The following is a 19,731-nucleotide window of genomic DNA, read 5'->3' as shown; positions in this document are numbered from 1 at the left end:
TGTGGTTTATATGGTTACATAACAATGATGTTAAAGACTTAACAAAAAAGATATTTAAAAGGATTACTGAACTTCAAATACATTGTCTTGGATGCTGTGGGATATTTTTACAGCAGACACTTTCCAAGAGACTAAGTTAGAATGTTGTGATAGATGGATACAAGCTGTCAGAACATGTAAAGACCTGATCATTTTAAACAAAAGTAATTTGTATCAAATCATAAATATTAGTTATTACTGGCAACTTCTCCAATGCAAGACATTTTGAAGTGTGGATCCTTATTCCGTTAGTGGTTTAATTGTTGGAGATGGTGTAAAAAGTAATGAACTGTAGTTTAAAGGGACATGTTATTGTTAGTATTGCAGAGTGTGATGATTGCCATGTGACTGAAGACTTCTGATACCCAATTGCAGTTTAAGATTAATGAATAACAACTGCTGGTTCAATTCCAACTGCAAAATCAAGATGAATGTTAGCCATTGTTTCATAAGTGCAGACTTTTCAGAAACATAATGAGTATTATGTTTATTAAGCTCATTTTTATCCAGAGTAAATGCCTACATTTTCTTCTTGGTGTGTTTATTTTTTCTGTCTTCTAACATAATGGGCCTTACTTATTCTGCCTATATTACAGAAAACTTCCCTGTTGATGTGTTTCACAGTCTACTTCCTTTCTGGTTGAAAAAGTTTTCTTAAGTTACTCTTAAGATTTCTACTTTAATTTTTCTTCAGACAGATGAACCCAGTAATTATGGTTGCTAAGATGCCATTTTCTATTTATGTAATAATACTCCGATTACTAACACTACAAATGCCTTATGGTTCATTGAGATTTTACCACTCAAGTGTCCTGAAGATGCTTGCAAATGTTTGTTACACTACTGAGAAATGGGTGAGGGCAGTCAACAAAGAATTGGTTTTTGTTTTAGTGTATTTTGTAAAGATACTTGAGACATACTGTAAATGGAAACATAAATGAACTTTGCATAAATTCAATAGTAACATCAAAAGGCATGATTCTCACTGAAGCTGCTCTCTCCCAATAGGTCTCTCTAGTTTTGCTGCCATGAGTGGATGAAATTTTCGTGGTTTAATGTTTTGAGTTTATTTTTCAGATCTTGGTTCTGGAGAACGTACGGGTCTAAAACGAAAACAGCTTAGCCCCCAGCCATCTTCAAATGGACACTCTCCACAAGATGATGCACTGAGTCCCATGAAAAAGAAGAAGAAACCTGGTTTAGCTAATTCTAGTAAAGAGCAGGTATAGTAACATCCGAGTCTGCCTGGTTCACACTCTGATGCTTCATAATCTTATCTAGCTGTATTACACCATAATCATTTCATGGTCATCATTTTGAATAGTTGGCAAAAGCAAAAAAAAAACAGCTGATCAGAAATTAAGAAACGGGAAAGTGAGGAAAAGAAACAGTGCAGGGCATGCAGCATCCCAACGTTTTGGGTCAAAAGCTCTTTTATTTTCCAGCATTTGCAATTTTTTTGTTTGTTTATTCTGGATCAGGAACCTAACCATGGGATCTTCTGGAGGGAATAAAGTTAACAGGAAATTCTCTTAAGAGTTTAATTGAACAAACTTCCAGGAGATCATTGGAGCCCATAGTTTCTATTGATGGGAATGTGTCAAATTTCCTTCTGGAGAAATTAGTGATAGTGCTTTTATTTTAGTGGGAAAATAAGAGATCCATTTTTGTTGTAGGTATTTTATTTAATATTTGCTTAGTAGAAAACCTCATACCATACAGTTATTTTAGCTCAGGTTGTCTAGCTCAAAAATGATACTTAGTAGATATAAATCTTGTCCAAAAGTGCATTACAGTTATTGAATAAAAGGAGGAACATGGCCTTAAAAGCTATATGCACCAGTGTATGAAACCATTGGAGCAGGAGAACAATCATGGAGAACCATGGAGAACAATCCATGTTTGTAGGAAATTGTTGATGTCATGTGTTGCTTTTCATTGCCTATTCCTGTATCAGTGAGTAACATTATTCTCTCCTTTTGTCCACTGATAGCCAACCCTAACCCCTAACTAATTTTGGAGTTTTTCCAAATTTCCTCCAGCTCTGTATGAGCTATGTTGACAAGATTACTGTATTTTTAAGGCTGAAATGTACTTCCAAATGTTTAAAGTTTACATCAGTTTGACAGAAAATTAGCGTATTAATCTGATTTCATTAGATAAAAGCACTAAGTACTTGTCACAGCCAAGACCTTAGACATGTACTATGTTCGAACTCCACTGTGTAGCATCAATTGAACAATTGGAAGATAAAATATTAAGGGGCTGGGGCTGTTATGAATTGGCAAATAAATTTTATTTTGATCTGCTTATAATTTGCAGTTTTAAAATATGGTGTAATGCAGCTTCTAAATCAGACAAAATTTTACATTTTTACCGTGTTTTATTCTCTGCTTGTGTGACAAGAAAGTTAGTGGTATGTTTACTTGTAATGGTGTTAACTACTTGTTATGCTTTCTCAGTATTTCTAAAACTGTACCTGTTTATCATACCCGTTTGTGTTCTTTAGACACAGCACTATGCATGTGACATGTTGGAAAGTGGTCTGCTAGTAAATTAATTTCCTTCTAAATTGAATCTAAGACTCTACTGGGTGTATTTTAACATACAAGTGACATTATATGTTCAATATCAGATTATCATGTGATGTCCAAGCTCATTAAGGTCAAGTGGTGTGTAAAACCCCTGTCCTGAAACAGTTACACATATATCAGTTTTAAATTAGCTGCAAGGCTTCATCTTAAGAGTACTTTATCATCAAGTTCTCAATGACTTTTGCTAGTAGAGATATCCTAGTTCATGTGGGAATATTGCTTATATTCTGGGCAATCATTATCAAACATGATATTTCAGCAATCTGTTGGAGGAACTTCACAGGTTGATCAGCATCTGTGGGGAAGTGATGTTTTGAGTTGAAACACTGTATCAGGGCCTAATGCAGGGCTTCAACCAGAAATATTACTGATTTCTCCCTCCCCCCCACTACAGATGATGCTTGTCCCATTGAGTTCCTTTAGCAGATTGTTTGCTGCTTCAGAATCTAGCATTTTTATTGTGTCTTGGTGGATGTGTACACAGCTTTTGACTGTCCATCACATTTAACAGTTACTTTTCTGAAATCAGCAAGCTGAGTCTTAGTGACAAGTCCACTGAACTTATCCAGTGGTCTGAAATGAGGGTCATACCCTGTACTGACATCAATCCAAAATCAAGGAGCTAGTGATTCAAGACCTAGAATAGCTTTATTATTCTAAATAATATCACTGAAGTATAACTCAAAGTTTATTTGTGTACACAAACCTGCCATCAAGAGGACAGGTTGATTCATTTGATCTTAGTACAATGCATTATTAATAATCCAATCTAAATCCTTTGATTTAGTACTGCACAGAGTATCAGTGTTGTTTTGAGATCAACGTAAACTCCATAATTTGCAATATTACTTCCAACCTTTTAAAAAGTGCATCTCTGTAGTTAAACCAATTATACAGTATGTATTGCCATTTAAAAAATATAAACCGTCTTTTAACGATTATCTTATCAAGAATTGCCTTGAACACTTTTTTCCTGTTCAATTCTGTTATTGAAAAATTTAAAAATTTTAATTTAATGAATTTTGATTTAATTACAGTCCCTTATTTTTGTGGGTATGTTATATATCCCTCAATAGTGTTTTAAAAAGTGAATTTACTACTTCTCCTTGTCAGGTAACATGCTGAAATACCCCTTTTCAACTGTTAGTAGTAAGATGTTCACTCATGCTGCAGTTAGTTCTCCACATCACATCTAGTCAGATTTCCCTGCTTTGTACAGTCAATTGATAGAATTTGGCTTAGTTGGTTTTACTTTTATCTGTAGCTCAAATTTGCTGAGTGATTAGGAAGAAAAATCTTCACTTACAAAACACAGAAAAATTTCTCAGCCAGTTTATGGATTGTCGTATGAAAATGTGGCATGCAGTGTATACAAAGAACAATCTCAAAGACTGCAATGTAGTTGAGGGCTGAATTTGCATAAGGCTCTAGGATAAACTCCTTTTCTGTATGTCAAGTGTCATGGAATTTCTCATGAGTCTGAAGAGGCAGGCTAATTCACAGTTTAGCCTCCATCTGAAAGACATAACCACTAGCAAAACAGCACCTCTTCTGCATTTCATTGAAGTGACATCCATTAATCTTTATTCAAGTAGATCTTCAGCCTTCTGATTATGGGAGTGTCAGCTCATGAATTGATTGTTGTCCTGGCTCAGGTAATTACTATCCAATACCAGTCCTTTCCCTTTGCTGGAATCCAGAGATGAAATGTGCTACTGTAATGATTAATGTTTATCAGTACACACCTTTTAAAATTTTAACCAAAACTTTTCAAGTGTCTTGCAGTGCAAAAATAGGATTTTTCTTTTTTTTTAAAAAAAGTACCACGTTGCAGATATAATGTTCTGTAGTTTTAGATTTCAGAAATTTAATAGTTTGTTGAAGCTTAGTTTAATTTTTGATACAAAATTTTGCAGATTTTTATGGAACTACTTAATAATAATGCCAAACAACCCTGCTTATTATTCTAAATGCACAGGTTTGGGTTACACTTTCTGCTTCAAAATGATATCCTGTAGTAATTTGTAGGTATATACTTTTAAAAATAGGACTGAGATAATATAACCATATAACCATATATGGACTATGAAAGATCTTAAGATTTATTGCTAATTACAGTTTAAGGTAATTTCAGTAAGAGTAGGATTTCATTTTGAGATTAATGACAAGGAACTAGTCTACTGGAATTTGAAGATGGTAACTTGCCGCTGGTGGTGTTGTAAATCAACTCAAAAAATTGTTGCTGAACTCCTTGTAAATCTGTTTAACAGATACAATTAGGTATCATGGAGTGTGGACCCAGTCACAAGCTTGCTGGTCCTCCATAAAATGATACAATTTTTGACAAATTACAGTTGGGCAGAAACATTCAATGTTTCTAGGTTTTCACAGGAAGCCAAATGCAATTTTATTTTGAAATTCACATTTCCTCCAATTTCATTTGTGGTCAAATTCTTCCCATTCCTGCAACAAAATTATTTTTGACTGGCCTGTTTTCTTTTTATGGGTCTGTTTTGTTTTATATTTAAGAATTGATGATCAGGTTTGACTCCCATAGAAATAGTTTTTTAGTGTACAAGAAAAGGCTACAATTGAAATATCTACAGAAATCACAAATGAAAACGTAGCTTTTGGAAGATTTGACTTATTTAATGGAGCATTTTACCTTTTGGTGTTATTTTTACATCACTACTGAGACCAAAAGAACAGGTCAAAAGCTGGGCATTCATTGGTGAGTGAGACTATATGCTGACTGTGATAAACTTTTCCAATACTGTAACCGCAATACAGAAGTTGGGAATGCTCACCATTTGCTTAGAAGACAGCAGCTTCAATGACATTTTGAAAGGTTCAACACTCTGATCTAGAACAAAGTGCTCCAGGTGTTTAGCACCTTGAGCACAACCTTGATCTTTCCTTTCCTCCATCACTGGTGTATTATTGCCATCTACATACAGCGCCTATAAAAAGTATTCACATCCCTTGGAAGTTTACATGTTTTATTGTTTTACAGCATTGAATCACACTGGATTTAATTTGGTTTTTTTGACATATCAACAGAAAAAGATTCTTTCATTTCAAAGTGAAAACAGATGTCTACAAAGTGATCTAAATTAATCACAAATATAAAATAAATGATTGCATAAGTATTCACCTCCTTCAAGTCAGAATTTAATAGATGCACCCTTGGCAGCAACTACAGCCTTGAGTCTGTGTGGATAGGTCTTTATTAGCTTTGCACATCTGGACACTGCGATTTTTCCCCTTTCTTTACAAAACTGCTCAAGTTCTGTCAGATTGCATGGGGATTGTGAATGAACAGCCCTTTTCAAGTCCAGCCACAAATTCCCAATTGGATTGCGGTCTGGAGTTTGACTTAGCCACTCCAGAACATTAACTTTGTTGTTTTTAAGCCATTCCTGTGCAGCTTTGGCTTTATGCTTAGGGTCATTGTCTTGCTGGAAAACAAATCTTCTCCCAAGTTGCAATTCTCTTTGCAGACTGCATCAGGATTTCCCTGTATTTTGCTGCATTGTTCACAAGCCTTCCAGGGCCTGCTGCAGTGAAGCATCCACACAGCATGATGCAGCCACCACCATGCTTCTTGGTATAGGGATGTTGTGTTTTTGATGATGTGTGGTGCTAGGCTTACATCAAACAAAGCCTTTACTCTGATGGCCATAAAGCTCAATTTTGGTTTTTATCAGACCTTAGAACCTTCTTCCGCTGACTTCAGAGCCTCCCACAACCTTCCGGCAAACTCTAGCCGAGATTTCATGTGAGTCTTTTTTTCAACAGTGGCTTTCTCTTTGCCATTCTCCCATAAAGCTGCGACTGGTGAGGCAACCGGCCAACAGTTGTTTTATGCACAGTCGCCCCCATCTCAGTCACTAAAGCTTGTAACTCCTCCAGAGTTGTCATGGGTCTCTTGGTGGCCTCCCTCACTAGTCCCCTTCTTGCACAGTCACTCAGTTTTTGAGGATGGCATGCTCTAGGCAGATTTACAGCTGTGCCATATTCTTCCCATTTTTTGATGATTGACTTAACTGTATGTTGTATACATCTCTTGACTTGTGCTTTTCAGTAACTTTTTCGCGGAGTTGCATGGAGTGTTCATTTGTCGTCATGATGTAATTTTTTCCAGGATACTGACTCACCAGCAGCTGGACCTGCCATATGCAGGTGCATTTTTACTACAATCAATTGAAACACCTTGACTGCACACAGGTCTCCAAAAACAGATCTCCATTTACCTAATATGTGACCTCCAATATTATTTATAATAAATAATATAAATCTAATTTATAATAAAAGACCAGTCATGTAACATAGAGTACACTCAAATCAGTGTGAGTTAATCAGTCTGATGGCATGGTGGAAGAACCTGTTGGTCCTGACTTTTATGCTGCAGTTCTGCTTCCCGAATGGTAGCGGCTGGAATAGATTGTGGTTGGGGTGACTTGGGTCGCCACTGACCCTACGGGCCCTTTTTACCCACCTGTCCTTGCAAATGTCCTGAATCATGGGAAGTTCACATCTATAGATGCACTGGGCTATCCGCACCACTCTCTGCAGGGCCCTATGATCAAGGGAGGTACAGTTCCCATACCAGGCAGTGATGCAGCCAGTCAGGATGCTCTCAGTTGTGCCACTGTCGAAAGTTCTTAGGATTTTGGGGGCCCACACCAAACTTCCTCAACCGTCTGAGGTGAAAGGGGCACTGTTGTGCCTTTTTCACCACAGAGCTGGTGTGTACAGACCACGTGAGGTCCTCGGTGATGTGGATGCCGAGGAACTTAAACCCTCTCAACCCCAGATCCATTGATGTCAATAGGGGTTACAACAGAACATGAAAATTTCCAAGGGGTATGAATACTTTTTTATTGGCGTTGTATGTACGTACATCAGACTTTTTGATTTTAATAATATTATGGAAGCTGGTGAGTAGGTAGGAGTGTCCTTAAGTCAGGTGTCAGCCTATAATTGAAATTTAGTTTTATTTAACCAGCTTGTGAACTGACTAATCTCATTTGATACTTTGTGTCACTGAGGTGGATCAGTTTTGAGTGTTCAAGCAAAACCTTGGTGGTTTTCTTTTCAAAAATCTTGATCCAACAGCAGTATTTTCTAAGTCATTGGGAAAACTAGTGGCACAACAACTCTTGTACTGCTTAGCAAATCAAATTAATTAAATGGTGATCCTTGATGTGTTGGTGCATGGTCAAGTGGTTAAGGCGTTGGTCTAGTGATCTGAAGGTCGCTAGTTCGAGCTTCAGCTGAGGCAGCATGTTGTGTCCTTGAGCAAGGCACTTAACCACACATTGCTCTGCGACGACACTGGTGCCCTTCCCTTAGACAACATTTGTGGCGTGGAGAGGGGAGACTTGCAGCATGGGCAACTGCCGGTCTTCCATACAACCTTGCCCAGGCCTGCGCCCTGGAAACCTTCCAAGGTGAAGATCCATGGTCACAGAAGACTAACGGATGCCTATGATGTGATCCATCTTATTGCAGTGGGTTGCAGAATCTTAATATTTTCATCTTCATTTAGGGGATTATTTAATTGTACTAACATATTCTGACATGTTTATTTAGTTACTAAATTTCAGCATTATTACTGAGCACACCTACTTTGCATCATCAGCAAGAAATATCTTTGCTTGTCTTCTAGAAAATGTTAAATCTGTTTGATTTTAAAATTGGACACTCATTCTTTGGAGTTTCAAACAATGTATTTTTCTTTGTTTTCTCAAAATTTAATATTCAAATTGCTACAAATTAGAGTAGTGAAGTTTTTTTTTCGTCAGGGGTGTGTGTCTCACATCAGCCAGTGATGATTCACACGACATTTCTTTTGGTGACATTTCCTCTTGTGACTCAAAGTGAAGTAGTTCTGCTGATAATTTCAGTGTAAATTGACGTGTTCATTCATGAATTATTTTAATCACTTTTCTATTGGTGTAGGAGGTATTTTCAACAGACTTAAGTTTTAGACAGTCTGTCTATCCCTGTTTTCAAATGATCCCTGTGCCCAAACATCCTGTCCCTTTTATAAACTCGGCTTTAGCTTTGTTTCTATGTTGTGGCCCCTGGTAGATCATTAATTTATTGGCTTGTCTCTTTGCAGTTTAGGTTAAGTTCCCACATGCTGTGATGGGAGCTTCTTCAATGTTTAGAAATGTATCATGAGATCTTTTGTTTTTGGAAATTTCTCAGAAATTAAAGGGACTCTGAAAAATACAACACCTTGTAAAATGCCAAAAGGTGCTTTAGAAATCACTTAACAGGCTTCCTGCATCTAGCATGCATTCTGAAATGTATTACACAGACTAATTTAAAAAATAGATTTTCTTTGGCTGATTTAATATAAGAATCGTGTTTGGAATTATTGAAGTAATAATGCCATCCAAGAGCTTCAGAAAGCATTGGATTAATGCCTGGATATGCTTTGTGTCTGTTTTTGACCAATTCTTTTACAGCAAGAGGCCAATTCATATCTTACAACTTTACGTATTGTTCTGAGCTTTAGAAAATCATCTGTCAACATATTATTGTGATTAAATCTTAATGTGTTGATATATTAAATGACATTAGGTCCTAGGACAGACCAGCAAGCAGTGTAATATTTAATATATGCTTATTTATCTAGAGTAGATTGCAGAAGTTAAGTTGTGGAGTGGACTTTGATCTCAGTGCCTTTTTGTCTTGCAGTTTAATTTAGTGTTTACTATATGCAGTAGGTCTCTGATTTGCTGTTACATGGAGTTAATGCAGATTTTTTGTAGAGTGATAGCAAAGCAACACACAAAATGCTGGATGAACTCAGGAGGTCATTCAGCATCCATGGAAATGAGCAAACTATCAGAATCAGGTTTATTAACACCGACATGTGACGCGAAATTTGTTAACTTAGCAGCAGCAGCAGTTCAATGCAATACATAATATAGAAGAAACATAATAATAAATCAATTACAGTTACGTATATTGAATAGATTAAAAAATCATGCAATAAACAGAAATACTGTATATTTTTAAAAAAATGGCTCAATGTCCATTTTGGAATCGGATGGCAGAGGGGAAGAAGCTGTTCCTGAATCACTGAGTGTGTGCCTTCAGGCTTCTGTACCTCCTCCCTGATGGTAACAGTGAGAAAAGGGCATGCCCTGGGTGCTGGAGGTCGTTAATAATGGATGTTGCCTTTCTGAAACACCACTCCCTGAAGATGTCCTGGATAATTTGTAGGCCCATACTCATGATGTAGCTGACTAGATTTACAACCCTCTGCAGCTTCTTTCGGTCCTGTAGAGTAGCACCCCCCCACCCCCCCATACCAGACAGTGCAGCCTGTCAGAATGATCTCCACAATACATCTATAGAGTTTTTTGAGTGTATTTGTTGACCTGCCAAATCTCTTCCAACTCCTAGTGAAGTATAGCCACTGTCTTGCCTTCTTTATAACTACATCGATATGTTGGGACCAGGTTAGATCGTCAGGGATCTTGACACCCAGGAACTTGAAGCTGCTCACTCTCTCTACTTCTGATCTCTCTATGGGGATTGATATGTGTTCCTTTGTCTTACTCTTCCTGAAGTCCACAATCATCTCTTTTGTTTTGCTGACGTTAGTGCCAGGTTGTTGCTACGACACCACTTCACTAGTTGGTATATCTCACTCCTGTATGCCTCCTCGTCACCACCTGATATTCTACCAACAATGATTGTATCGTCAGCAAATTTATAGATGGTATTTGAGCTATGCCTAGCCACACAGTCATGTGTATATAGAGAGTAGAACAGTCGGCTAAGCACACACCCCTGAGGTGCGCCAGTGTTGGTCGCCAGTGAGGAGGATATATTATCACCAGTCTGCACAGATTGTGGTCTTCCGGTTATGATGTCAAGGATCCAATTGCAAAGGGAGGTACAGGAGCTCAGGTTCTGTAACTTCTCAAGTCAGGATTGTGGGAATGGTGGTATTAAGTGCTGAGCTATAGTCGATGAACAGTATCATCATCCTGACGTAGGTGTTTGTGTTGTCCAGGTCGTTTAAAGCCGTGTGGAGAACCATTGAGATTGCACCTGCCGTTGACATATCAACCTCTCAAAGCATTTCATAACTGTAGATGTGAGTGCTACTGGATGATAGTCATTAAGGCAGCTCACATTATTCTTCTTAGGCACTGGTATAATTGTTGCCTTGAAGCGAATGGGAACTTCCATCCGTTGCAGTGAGAGGTTGATAATGTCCTTGAATACTCTATGAACCTTCACATCCAGCACATCATTCTCCATAGGATCTGCCATCTCCAAAGGGATCCTATCATTAAATACATCCTTACCTCACCCCCCTCCTAATTTCCACTTTCTGCAGGGATCTCTCCCTCTGATTCATTGTCCAGTTGTCCCTCCTGACACTTTCCAGTCTTGAAGGGTTTCTGCAGTCAAAGTGCTACATCTGCCCTTTTACCTCACTCACTTCCATTCAAGGGCCCCAGAAATCCTTCCAGGTGAGGCAACACTTCACCTACAAATCTGCTGGGGTCACCTATTGTTTCCAGTGACCTCAGTGTTGTCTCTTCTACAATGGTGGAACCCATCGTAAATTGGGGGACCACTTTGTTGAGCACCTTTGCTCCATCCACCAAAAGTGGAACTTTCCAGTGACCCTACATTTTAATTCTGATTCCCATTCCAGTTCCAACATGTCAGTACCTGGCCTCCATTTGTGTCATGATGAAGCTACCATCGGGGTGGATGAGTAACACCTTGTATTCCATCTGGGTAGCCTCTAACCTGATGAAATGAATATCAATTGCTTCTTCCAGTAATATAATTTTTCCCTTCCCCTCTGCTCTTCTATTTCCCACTCTGGCCTCTTATCTCTTCTCACCTGCCTATCACCCCCCCCCCTCCCCCCAGTGTCCTGCTCCTTCCCTTTCTCCTATGGCAGGGGTAGGCAACCTATGGCCCGCTGGCCAGATCCAGCCCATGAGCAAATATTGGGATACTATGCTTATCCGGCCCGCGAGCGATTTTTCCTTATTCTGAGTGTTTCACGCGACCACACTGATGGACATGCATGGCGTCTTGTTACACTGGCCTCAGGTTCCGTTTTGTTCCAAACCAAACACTGGTATATACAAATGACGGGAAGGCAGACTACCTTATTAATATGTATTAGATACTCTCCATGCATGTGCAGGTTTTCAGATGGGATTGTTCAAATTTGTAAACAGAAACAGCATCACTGTGTTTTAACAAGAAATCCAGATATTTACATGTGCTACGGTACTTGTTGAATAACTCGTGTTTCGAAATAAAATCGAAGGAAAAAAGTTCCAATGGCAATGAATGCAAAACGCAGGAAGGTAGACACTAAGTGCCGAAATTTCCAGGACACTTGGACACTAGATTACTTCTTCAGTTTGTCTCATTTGCCGAGAAAATGTTGATGTGAAGAAGGTGGCAAATAATCAGGTGACATTATGAGACCCGCCATTGTGGAAATTTTAACAAGTTTACTGGGCAAGCAAGGAAAGATGAAGTTGAGCGAATGAAGGCTAGTTTCGGAAAACAAACGTCAATTTTTGCCAAGAAAAGCAGTGAAAATGAAGGAAGTACCCGTGCCAGTTACGAAGTCTCAAAATATATTGTCTCAAAAAGTGGACACTGCATCAGAAAATTTTCAAATGGAATTGATTGAGATGCAGTGTGATGGCATATTGAGGTCGAAATTCCATTCTGACGATGTGTCAGTGCTCGACTTCTATAGAAAATATATTCATCCAACTGGGAAGTATCCTAACTTAGTGGTCTTTGCAAAAAAGATGGCATCATTGTTTGGCAGCACTTATCTGTGTGAGCAATTATTTTCAAAAATGAAGCACACCAAGAACCATTTGAGAACAAGATTGACTGATGCCCTTCTGGATAATGCCTTGCTCTTGGCATCAACAAGTCTGACACCCAATATTGAGAAGCTTTCAAGCAACAAACAGCATCAAGTTTCACATTGATTTATTGACTGTTTGTGTTAAAATTTTCTTATTTATTATACCTAATTTACCACCATTCAATGCATCATGTTCATACGTTTTATGTTTAAAGATTCTTTGTGTCCTTTTAATAGATTCAAAAGATGCCTTGATTGAATTGCAACTAAACTGAGTTCTTTGATTACTAATTGGCATCCTAGGTTAAGCACAGATGATTTTCTAGCATGTCATTTATTAATTTGAGGCAAAATATAACTAGATGTATTTAAATGGATAATTCCCGTATTTCAAGTTTTAATGGAATTTAACTAGCCCACCGTCCGCTCACTAATACATGATCCGGCCCACAGAGGCAAAAAGGGTTGCCGACCCCTGTCCTATGGTCTGCTCTCCTCTCCTATCAGATTCCTTCCTCTCCAGCCCTTTACATTTCCTAACTACCTGGCTTCAGCCATCATCTTCTAGCTAGCCTAGCCTCCTTCCCCTCCCCCTGCCTTTTAATCTGGCATCTTCCATCTTCCTGCTTCCTTTCCAGTCCTGAAGGGTCTCTGCCCAAAACATCGACTGCTTTATTACTTTACTGACCTGCAGAGTTTTTGCAGTATTTTGTGTATGTTGCTTTGGATTTCCAGCATCTGCAGAATTTCTTAAGGGTGATAACAATGTGGCTGAAATTTGACTTGTTTACAAACTGGTAGAACTTCTGCAAATCCAACAACATCAAGTATCACAATGTGCTCTTTATCTAGTTTATATAATTTCTTCATCTGCCTTGTTTTTTTTTGCTTGCTTTTAGTCCCTTTGTGTGGACGGTGAACATTTACTGATCTATTTTAATGTATACATTGATTATTTTGTCAATTTCACATTGGCAGGCTGCTTTCTTATCAGCATGATGTTTGTTCACAGCATGTTAGAGTCCGTCTGAGATGTTTTCCAAAATTTCTCGAACTTTGTACCTGGAATAATTTTTCTTTATTAAGTGCGTTAAATATTGCTCTCACTTATTTCAGCTGTCTTGTTTTTCTCATGCAGTTTGCATTTTTTTTCAAAAATTCTCTTTTCTTCCAATGAGACATCTTTTATGTCTTATAAACTGTCTTTGGTTCCTCGCATGAGCAAAAACCCATATTCTGGATGTGTAATGGAGACTGGCTTCATTCATGACCTTGTTTCATAAAGACTGTATATCTAATAGTTAGCAATGGTGTACAGAGGTTTCATTAGTGTTTCCAATACTTGATTTTAGTGTGAGATTAGTAACTTCAATGTAATGTGATATTTTACTTGTTTCAAACAAAATGTTGTGTTTATGTCTCATCAGAACATAAGATCTCAAGTCATTTAATTTCTTTGGACTACACAAAAAGTTAGAATTCGATTTTGTGCTCCACTGTCTGGAGTAGGACTTCAAGTTACAATTTCTGACGCAGTATTGACAATATTGGTAAAAGCCAGAATTATGAATGCTGGTGTCCAATTACTTTCCCAGGCGTTAAAAAAGTAGTATTCAGTGGTTCAGTTTGGAGAGGATTTTTTTTTTTTGTTAATGTAAAAACTTCAATGTAGAACTAACTTTTATGCACAGCACCAGCATGTGCAGAAAATATCAGGAACTATGGATTGAAGTAGCAATGAGAGATAGATTCTGATGAAAATAGAGTAAGTGAATGGAGTTTGGTTTTAAGATAGAATAGAATGAGCATGTTGAGGTATGAGAAGAAATACTTAAAGACTGCACTATTCTGGCAGAAGTCATAGGCAAAGTTTGGAAAAAGAAATAGGACAAAGAGTGGATTTTCTAAAGGCACAGTGGTGATATGAAAATAAACATTTCACACAGTGGGTGGTTCGGATTTGAAATGGACTGCTTAATCGTGTAGTGGAAACAGATTCGGTAACAGCCCTTTAGAGAGAATTGAATGAGTATTTAGTGCTGCATTTCTTTCTATGATTATAAAAAGACCCAAACATTTGTACGTATTTATTTGCCAAATATGTGCTTTTTAAAAACATTTGTGGTAGCATCATTGTTTCTTAAAAATTACCTTTAGAAACATTATTTTGTTTGTTCAGTTACTTGTTCTCAGCTTTTCTGTGAATGATGTATGTTCAGTAATACATTTAAGGAATAGTACAGTGGTTGTATTTTTGAATTTAACATTTTCTGTACTTCATTCAAAAATATTTTATTTGGCACTAAGCAGGATACAGTTAAACAGTGCGGGATCTGTATTTTTGGAGTATTAGTGCAGACAGAACTGCTTTGAGTTACCTTGGATAGCCTTTTCACAGTTGTTTAAAGGTTATTCTTGTAAAACTTGGAGCGAGATCCTTCTAATTCAGAGTTGGCATCATAATTATAAAGACCGGTGTTTAAATTATTTTACACATCTACTTTGTGCTGTGTCTGATCTTAAATCTATGGAAATAGAATTTCCAGGAAAGAGTTGGGAATTACTTGTGTTTAAATAAATAAAGTTTTATCTTGTGTGTTTAAATGTAGCAACTAAATGCAATGAGTACCAAATAAATATCTTTAGTTTTTCTTCATGTTTCAGATTCTGTTTTATTTTATAATCTTTTATCCATTCAATGAATTTGTCACACATTATGGAAGGGGGAAAATAAAAACTTGCATTAGTTTTCATGACCTCTAGGTTTGCTTTCTACTTTATAGCCAGTAGGTGTAACATAATCAATTTGTGCATCTGCTCTTCAAGTTTGCAATAGATGGTAATGTATTAGTTTTTGATAATAGCTGATCATCATTGCTGATGAGGAGGGCTGACTGTATATGAGATGCAGGACTTGTTCCTACACTTCCTCCCTCACCACTATCCAGGAACTTTAACAGCCCTTCACATGCACTTCCTCTAACCAAGTCTACAGTATTTGATGTTTCCAGACATGGCCCACTTTACATTAATGAGACCAAGTGCACCTGTGTTTTGTCTGCAGTGCCATCCTGAACTCCATTTTCACACTATTTCATCTGTCGTACCCATCCGGACACTGACCTCTGCCAGGATGAAACATATACAGACTAGAAGAAAAACACCTCATATTCCGCTTGGGTACTCTACAAACTAGTGGTATGAACATGGAACTTTCCACTTTCAGGTGATCCTACCCCATGTGGTTTTTCCTCATCTCTCTTCTTCTGATCCACCCATGATCCTCCCATCTTTTTTCTTCTCTTTCCTGTACCACTCCCCTCCAGTCCCTTCCTTATCAATTGCCTTTTGTTTTCTCCCTCCCCATCCAACCATCCACTCACCATCTGGTTCTTTGCAGGGCAGCATAGTGGCCACTGTAACGCTTTACAGTGCCAATGATTGGGATTCAATTTCTGTCACTATAGGTGTTTGTATGTTCCTCCCATGACCATGTGGGTTTCTTCCCACATTTTAATTATGTATTGTTAGCAAGGGCAAGTTGTGGGCATGCTATGTTGGTTGTTGATGCAAAATAACACATTTCATTGTATATGTATGTGACAAATAAAGCTAATCTTTAGCTTTAAATCTTGAATACTTCCCACCTTCCTTGCTTAACAGATTCCAGTACTGTAGCCTTTGTGTCCCTACTCATCACCCTCTATCCTCTGTCTCCACTTCACTTTGCCTTCCCCCACCTGAGTCTATATGCCTATTATCCCCTACATCTCCTTGGAGGATTTGAGCAGCAGAGAGACTGGAATAGGAAATGACATTTTCTTTATATGCCCAGTGGTGCACTTGCTCATTAATGTAAATATCTAAATGCATAAAAGCATGCAGACATGGTCAGGAGGCTCAGTTGTGGTTCAGGCCAGACATCAGAATGGGGAAGAAATGTGATCTAAGTGACTTTGACGATGGAATAATTGTTACTGCCAGACAAGGGTATCTTAGAAACTGCTGATCTCCTGGGATTTTCACAAACAGCCGCCTCTAGTTTACAGAGAATGGTATGAAAAACAAAATACATCCAATGAGCGCAGTTCTATGGTAGAAAACGCCTTGTTAATGTGAGAAATCAGAGGAGAATGGACAGACTGGTTCAAGGTGACAGTAATTCAAATAACCACGCATTACTACAGTGGTGGACGGAAGAGCATCTCTGAATATACAGGTTTCCCCTGCCATCCGAAGGTAGAGCGTTCCTATGAAATGGTTCGTAAGCCAGAATGTCGTAAAGCGAAGAAGTAATTACCATTAATTTATATGGGAAAAATTTGTGAGCGTTTGCAGACCCAGAAATAACCTACCAAATCATGCCAAATAACACATAAAACCTAAAATAACAGAACATATAGTAAAAGCCGGAATGATATGATGAATACACAGCCTATATAAAATAGAAATACTTTTCCACAATCATTGCTGCACTGTTCTTCGTAGCGAAAATCTCACGCAAGCGCTCTCCAGTAACCTTTAAGCTATGAAGCTGCCAAATCATACCAAATAACACGTAAAAATACACAGCTGATATAAAGTAGAAATAATGTATGTACAGTGTAGTATCACTTACGGGAATCGGGAAGACATTGAACATACTGATGATGGTGTGTTAGGCTGAGTCGTTGGAGGTTGGGGTGGTGCAGTGGCCCCACCCTCCAGGCAGTGAACTGATAGCGATCCGCGAAGAATGCAGGGGTCCAGCGGTAGCCGGGATACACCTAGCACATCTTTAAGAAAAAAGCCAAAATAAACAAGTTAATTAATTAGGTGCCGCCCGGCATGTAAATATCGGCCCAGATCAGAGGTGACACAATCGGCAATCGCCTCTGATCTGGGCCGACATTTACGTGCTGGGCGGCACCTAATTAATTAGCTTGTTTCAGCTTTTTTTCTTAAAGATGTGCTGGGTGCCTCCCGGCTACTGCTGCATTCTCCACGGATCGGTATCGGTCCGCGGCCCGGTGGTTGGGGTGGTGGGACACTGGGGTGTCGTCTGTTTCCATCAGGGTAGGCAGGTCATCTTCTTCTATGTCTGCCTGCCTCTGTGTCGAAGGTCGAGGTTCTTTGTCTGCTGTGGCTGATGTGGAAGGCTTGCTTGACTGCTTAGCCTCGCGCATTTTTCTATCATACAGTTCTTTGTAAGCACTCAAACCATCCTGCAAATATCCCCTAAACCTACGTACCCTTTCAAAACTAAAGTTGTACTTCATCATTGCAGCGAAAATTTCATGGAGTTGCTTCACGTTCAGTTCCTGGATGAATTCACTTTCGGTCCGTTCGCTACTGCATTAGGTTTTGATTGTTATCCTTTCCTCTTCCAATTGCATCAGCTCTTCATCTAACAGTTCTTGGTCATGAGATGCCAAAACTTCTTCAACATCGTCTTCATCAACTTCCACAAGCCAAACTCACTTTGTCCTTACTTCGTTCACCATGATCGAAAAGCTTAATTATGTGTAGCTTTACGGTAAGTGTAACACCCTTACGAGTTCTTTTAGGCTTTTCCGATACCTTAGAACTCATCTTGCAAATGGCTGCTCACAGGCACGTGTTTAAGCAATGCTGGCTAGAATGCAGTTCCGAATCCAGGGGAGAGCGGCTGCTCGGGACGCACGCTGCCTTTCTTCGTAACAGTGAAAACACCTTCTGTTAGCGAAAACAGGTAACTAATGTAGGTCTTTCGTAACAGTGAGGTTTCGTAAAGCAAACGTTTGAAAAGCGGGGGACACCTGTACAACACATTGAACCTTGAGGTAAATGGGCTACAGTAGTAAAAGGCCACTGCCGTACACTCAGTGGCCACTTTACTCAGTACAGGAGGTACTTAATAACGTGGCCACTTAGTATCTTCATTAGTGGGATAAAAGCAGTATGGCAAGCCTGCTTTTTTTTTTTTGCTCATCCTTGCTGACCTTTTGAGGAAATATTAATGTAAAGTAAAGTAAAGTAAAGGCATCCGTTAGTTTTGCGTGACCATGGATCTGCGCCTGGAAAGTCTTCACTCTCCAGGGTGCAGGCCTGGGCAAGGTTGTATGGAAGACCAGCAGTTGCCCATGCTGCAAGTCTCCCCTCTCCACGACACCAGTGTTGCCCAAGGGAAGGGCATTAGGACCCATACAGCTTGGCACCAGTGTCGTCGCAGAGCAATGTGTGATTAAGTGCCTTGCTCAAGGACACAACACGTTGCCTTGGCTGGGGCTCGAACTCATGACCTTCAGGTCGCTAGTCCAATGCCTTAACCACTTGGCCACGTGCCCACAAATGTTAATGTACTGACATCTTAAACAACTGTAATGCCTATTAGGAGGACATTCCAAATTTTGTGGAGGGATTTCACATATTTCCAAATCAGAACAGCTTGTGAATAGGTCAAAGAATTCCAAGCAGTGGTGAACTCGTGTTCCTCCTACTCTGGTCTTTTGAGAGGTCAAATTTGAAGAAATTATGGTATGCTGTTGTAGTTTATTTTGTATCCTTTAGATGACAAATGCTATAGCTATGGTTAAAAGGGTGGTGTTTATAAGGTGGCAAACAAGAGAAAATCTGCAAATGCTGGAAATCCAAGCAACACACAAAATATGCTGGAAGTACTCAGCAGGCCAGGCAGCATCTATGCAAAAAAGTACAATCGATGTCTCGGCCTGAAACGTCAACTGTACTTTTTTCCATAGATGTGGCCTGGACTGCTGATTTCTTTCAGCATTTTGTGTGTGTTGCTTGATTTTATGAGGTGGATCAGTTGACAAACAACCAGGCTGTTTGGTCTTTTATGATCTTTGGCTGCCTAAACTACTTGAGTGTTGGAACTGATCTTAATCTCAGCAAATGAAGAATATTTCCATGCATTCCAAACTTGAGCTTTTACAGATATTGGATAGAATTTGTGAAGTAATATGCTGTATTTAGCTGCATCCTGCTCTGTGAGCTAAGACAATTTGACAATTTATTTGGTAAATATATGAAGCCCCAGAAATGCAGCAAAACATTCCTGGAATTTATTACTAAAAATACCAGATGGATCTGTATTCATCGCTGCTTGTTCTGCAATTTTTAAAAAAATAATTTGCAATACACTCTTCATTTTTAATTCCAAAATTATCTTTGAAAGCTAATTATTTGTTTGGCTACTTGTGACTGAAAAAAACCTTATGAAATGAG

General features: G+C 38.7%; 1 protein-coding gene across 9 annotated transcripts in view; it reads left to right on the top strand.

The window, feature by feature from the left end:
* The window catches only part of zmynd8 (zinc finger, MYND-type containing 8), a 102,891-nt gene that overhangs the window by 21,570 nt on the left and 61,590 nt on the right, over positions 1-19,731 (top strand). For all 9 annotated transcript variants that reach the window (XM_072242678.1, XM_072242670.1, XM_072242703.1 and 6 more), the window contains one exon: positions 1,117-1,262. In XM_072242678.1, the coding sequence (XP_072098779.1) occupies positions 1,117-1,262 (146 nt within the window). The remainder of the gene's footprint in view (positions 1-1,116; positions 1,263-19,731) is intronic.

This window comes from Mobula birostris, chromosome 2 (assembly GCF_030028105.1).
Source record: "Mobula birostris isolate sMobBir1 chromosome 2, sMobBir1.hap1, whole genome shotgun sequence".
NCBI classification, from domain to species: Eukaryota; Metazoa; Chordata; class Chondrichthyes; order Myliobatiformes; family Myliobatidae; genus Mobula; species Mobula birostris.
Note: the sequence above shows the minus strand (reverse complement) of the source record. Positions and strands in the feature narration are given on the sequence as shown.